At 41.2% G+C, this 3,039-nt stretch overlaps 1 protein-coding gene across 1 annotated transcript in view; it reads left to right on the top strand.

The window, feature by feature from the left end:
- Nucleotides 1–2,976, top strand: part of LOC101847182 — a gene marked incomplete at both ends in the record, with an annotated part of 32,094 nt that extends 29,118 nt beyond the window's left edge. The window contains 2 exon segments of the mRNA XM_013081198.2: nucleotides 2,256–2,442; nucleotides 2,882–2,976. Coding sequence (XP_012936652.1) covers nucleotides 2,256–2,442; nucleotides 2,882–2,976 — 282 coding nt within the window.
- Nucleotides 2,977–3,039: the final 63 nt, after the last annotated feature.

Genomic DNA, 3,039 nt, shown 5'->3' with positions numbered 1-3,039 from the left:
TAGATACAAATGGATAATTTCTCTAATTACATGCGTCGCGACAGGAGATCGCAATCCTAAAGACATAATAATATATACATCTGCGTGAAGCATCGTTGTGTACTACACGCCCTGTATTCCTAAGAACATTCCCGTGAGAATATACGTTTTCTCCTGCTGGCTGGCTAGCACCCAAGAATTTATCCTCCTTTTTTTAACAAGCACATATACGGCTGATTCTCACCGTCTCATTTTTTATGGATATATATGCGGTTGCACGCCCTCGCATCCTTGGGCGCATATCGCAGCTTAGACAGTGTGGGAGCGCCGTAATACTTCTCTTAAAGAAAATATTGAGAGTATTTCTTTACTTTCGTTTATCTCTCTTCTCATACATATTTGATTTAACTTTGTCTCATTAAAGCCTGTCGCTTCGAAAGGAGGTGGGGCGCCAAATTTGCCTGGGTCGTCTGAGTTTTGTTTGCCCCCCTCCAAAAAATCTTTAACTTTTTTTTGTGGAAGGAGCTTTAACGGCTCCATTTGTTGTTTATACAGGTGGGCGGTCCCTTTAGATTTATAAAGTTGGAGACGAATTTTTTTTTTTTTTATGGGGGGGGGGGGGGGGGGCGTTTTGAGTTAATAAGACCATGGGGTTAGAAACCAATTGTTCTGTCTGCTCGATCAAAATTGTAAGATTATTCTGAATTGTTATCAAGATATCCAAATGCTTCTCGTTTGACCCTCCCCCCCCCCCCCCTTAGTTTGAACTAAGTAACTCAAGAAGGCCAGAAATATCCCATAGATCTTCACAACTCACTCTAATGTCGCAGTTGCCCTCGTTGGAGGAGACAGGGCATTTGGTTTCTGACCTCATGGTCTAAGTAACTCCAAACCGCCAAAAATTATTGACCTTTACTTCCCGGCGCTGCTCAGTGGCGACGAGGCTTTTACAGATCTCCGTATTTTGGTTAAGAAAGCCAGCAAGATCTCTGGATATGATTTTATAAGAATGGATGAAATGTATAACACCACATGTATAAAAAAGATAAGAAGCATTATAAACGACCCATCACACCCCTTTTCCACTTGTAAGATCAGCCGCAGATATGTACCTCCAAAAACAAAGAAAGAAAGATATAAAAGAAGTTTTTTTTTTCCATCTAACTTAAGGCTTTTGTCAGAATGAGCATAGATGTGTGTTGCTCTTAGAGTATGTATCTGTATATAACTCCAAAGGTCTAGTATTTAAATTCCTGCAAGTGGTTGAATGATGCATTTGATGTAAATGTACATTTTGTCAGCTTTACTTCTCCTTTCATATTGAATTTTAATGAGAGTAATATATATGATTTAAAAAAATTTTATGTATACCTGCATATTATTATGTTTTTATGGTCCTGTACAGCCAAGGAAAATTTCCCTCTGGGATAATAAAGTACTATCTTATCTTATCTTATCTTATCTCTTAAATGTCAGACAGAGCAATTGATATGTGGTTTCTGGCCTCATTTTCTTAGATCTAGTAACTCAAATCGGCCAAAAAATGTCAAACAGAACAAACATTTGGTTTCCGACCTCATGAAAACGGTCCAAAATGTCAGATCAAACAAATAATATAATTGGTCTCATTGTCTTAGCAACTCAAAACGGCGAAAAATATCAGAGAGGTCTTTGCAACTCTGTCTAATGTCACAATTTTACCCCTGAAACCTGTGACCCCCATGTGCTTCAATTGGAAATATCTCGACTTCTTTTCAAGATAGATGGGTATTTTTTTCAGCAAAAGCTAGACAAATGAACAAGTTTTAAAATGATACCAATACCTTCTCATGTCCAAAAATTGATGAGCGCCTGATTCCACCAAGATGTCACACATTTGGTTTCTGGCCTCATGGTCTTTAAGTACAACTCCAAAAGGCCAGAAATGTCCCGTAGATCTTTCAACTCTCTCTCTCTCTCTCTCTCTCTCTCTCTCTCTCTCTCTCTCTCTCTCTCTCTCTCTCTCTCTCTCTCTCTCTCTCTCTCTCTCTTTGTTTCTTACCTCATCGTCTAAGTGACTCAAAAAGGCCAGAAATATGCCATAGATCTTTCAATTCTCTCTCTCTCTCTCTCTCTCTCTCTCTCTCTCTCTCTCTTTCTCTCTCTCTCTCTGTCTCTCTCTGTCTCTCTCTGTCTGTCTCTCTCTCTCTCTCTCTCTCTCTCTCTCTCTCTCTCTCTCTCTCTCTCCCTCTCTCTGTCTCCCTCTAAAGTAGCCATTCCCTCTCGTGCATCCACAGACCAAGAATACGGCAGGCAGTGCTACTCAGCATACCTATGCGTTGCGCCTGGCGACCTCACAGACTTCGGTATACCCTTCCACCGCTTGCTTGAGCATACGCTAGGCTTTCGCGTCTTCCTCCCGGAGAGGGATTTCTTAGCCGGGGGGTTCGCCTATGAGGAGCTCTCACGTGTGGTAGAGGAGAGGTAGGTTCCTCTGTGTGTGTGTGTGTGTGTGTGTGTGTGTGTATGTGTGTGAGTGCGTGTGTGTGTGTGTGTGTGTGTGTGTGTGTGTGAGTGCGTGTGAGTGCGTGTGTGTGTGAGTGCGTGTGTGCGTATGTGTGTGTGTGTGTGTGTGTGTGTGTGTGTGTGTGTGTGTGAGTGTGTGTGTGTGTGTATCTTATCTCATCTCCTCTAAACTCTTCTTATCTATCTTATCTTATCTTATCTTTCCCGGCCTTATATTATTATTACCTAACCTAACCTGATCTGACCTTATCTGATCTTATCTTTTCTTATCGTATCTTATCTTATCTTATCGTATCGTATCTTATATTATCTTATCGTATCGTATCGTATCGTATCACATCGTATAATATCTTTTCTTATATTTTATCTTATCTAATCTTATCTTGTCTTATCACAGGTGTAGGGGTAAAATCATCGTGGTGTTGTCCAAAAACTACCACACATCGGGCGAGTGTCGTTTCCTCACCTACTTCGCCCGCAACCTTGACCCAGGTGAGGCTAGCCACTGGTCAATGTTGTGGCTAACGACATACTTTAAGGGATCGAATAAAAGGC

Source organism: Aplysia californica, unplaced genomic scaffold (genome assembly GCF_000002075.1).
Source record: "Aplysia californica isolate F4 #8 unplaced genomic scaffold, AplCal3.0 scaffold00120, whole genome shotgun sequence".
Taxonomy (NCBI): Eukaryota; Metazoa; Mollusca; class Gastropoda; order Aplysiida; family Aplysiidae; genus Aplysia; species Aplysia californica.
This window is presented reverse-complemented; position numbering and strand designations above follow the sequence as displayed.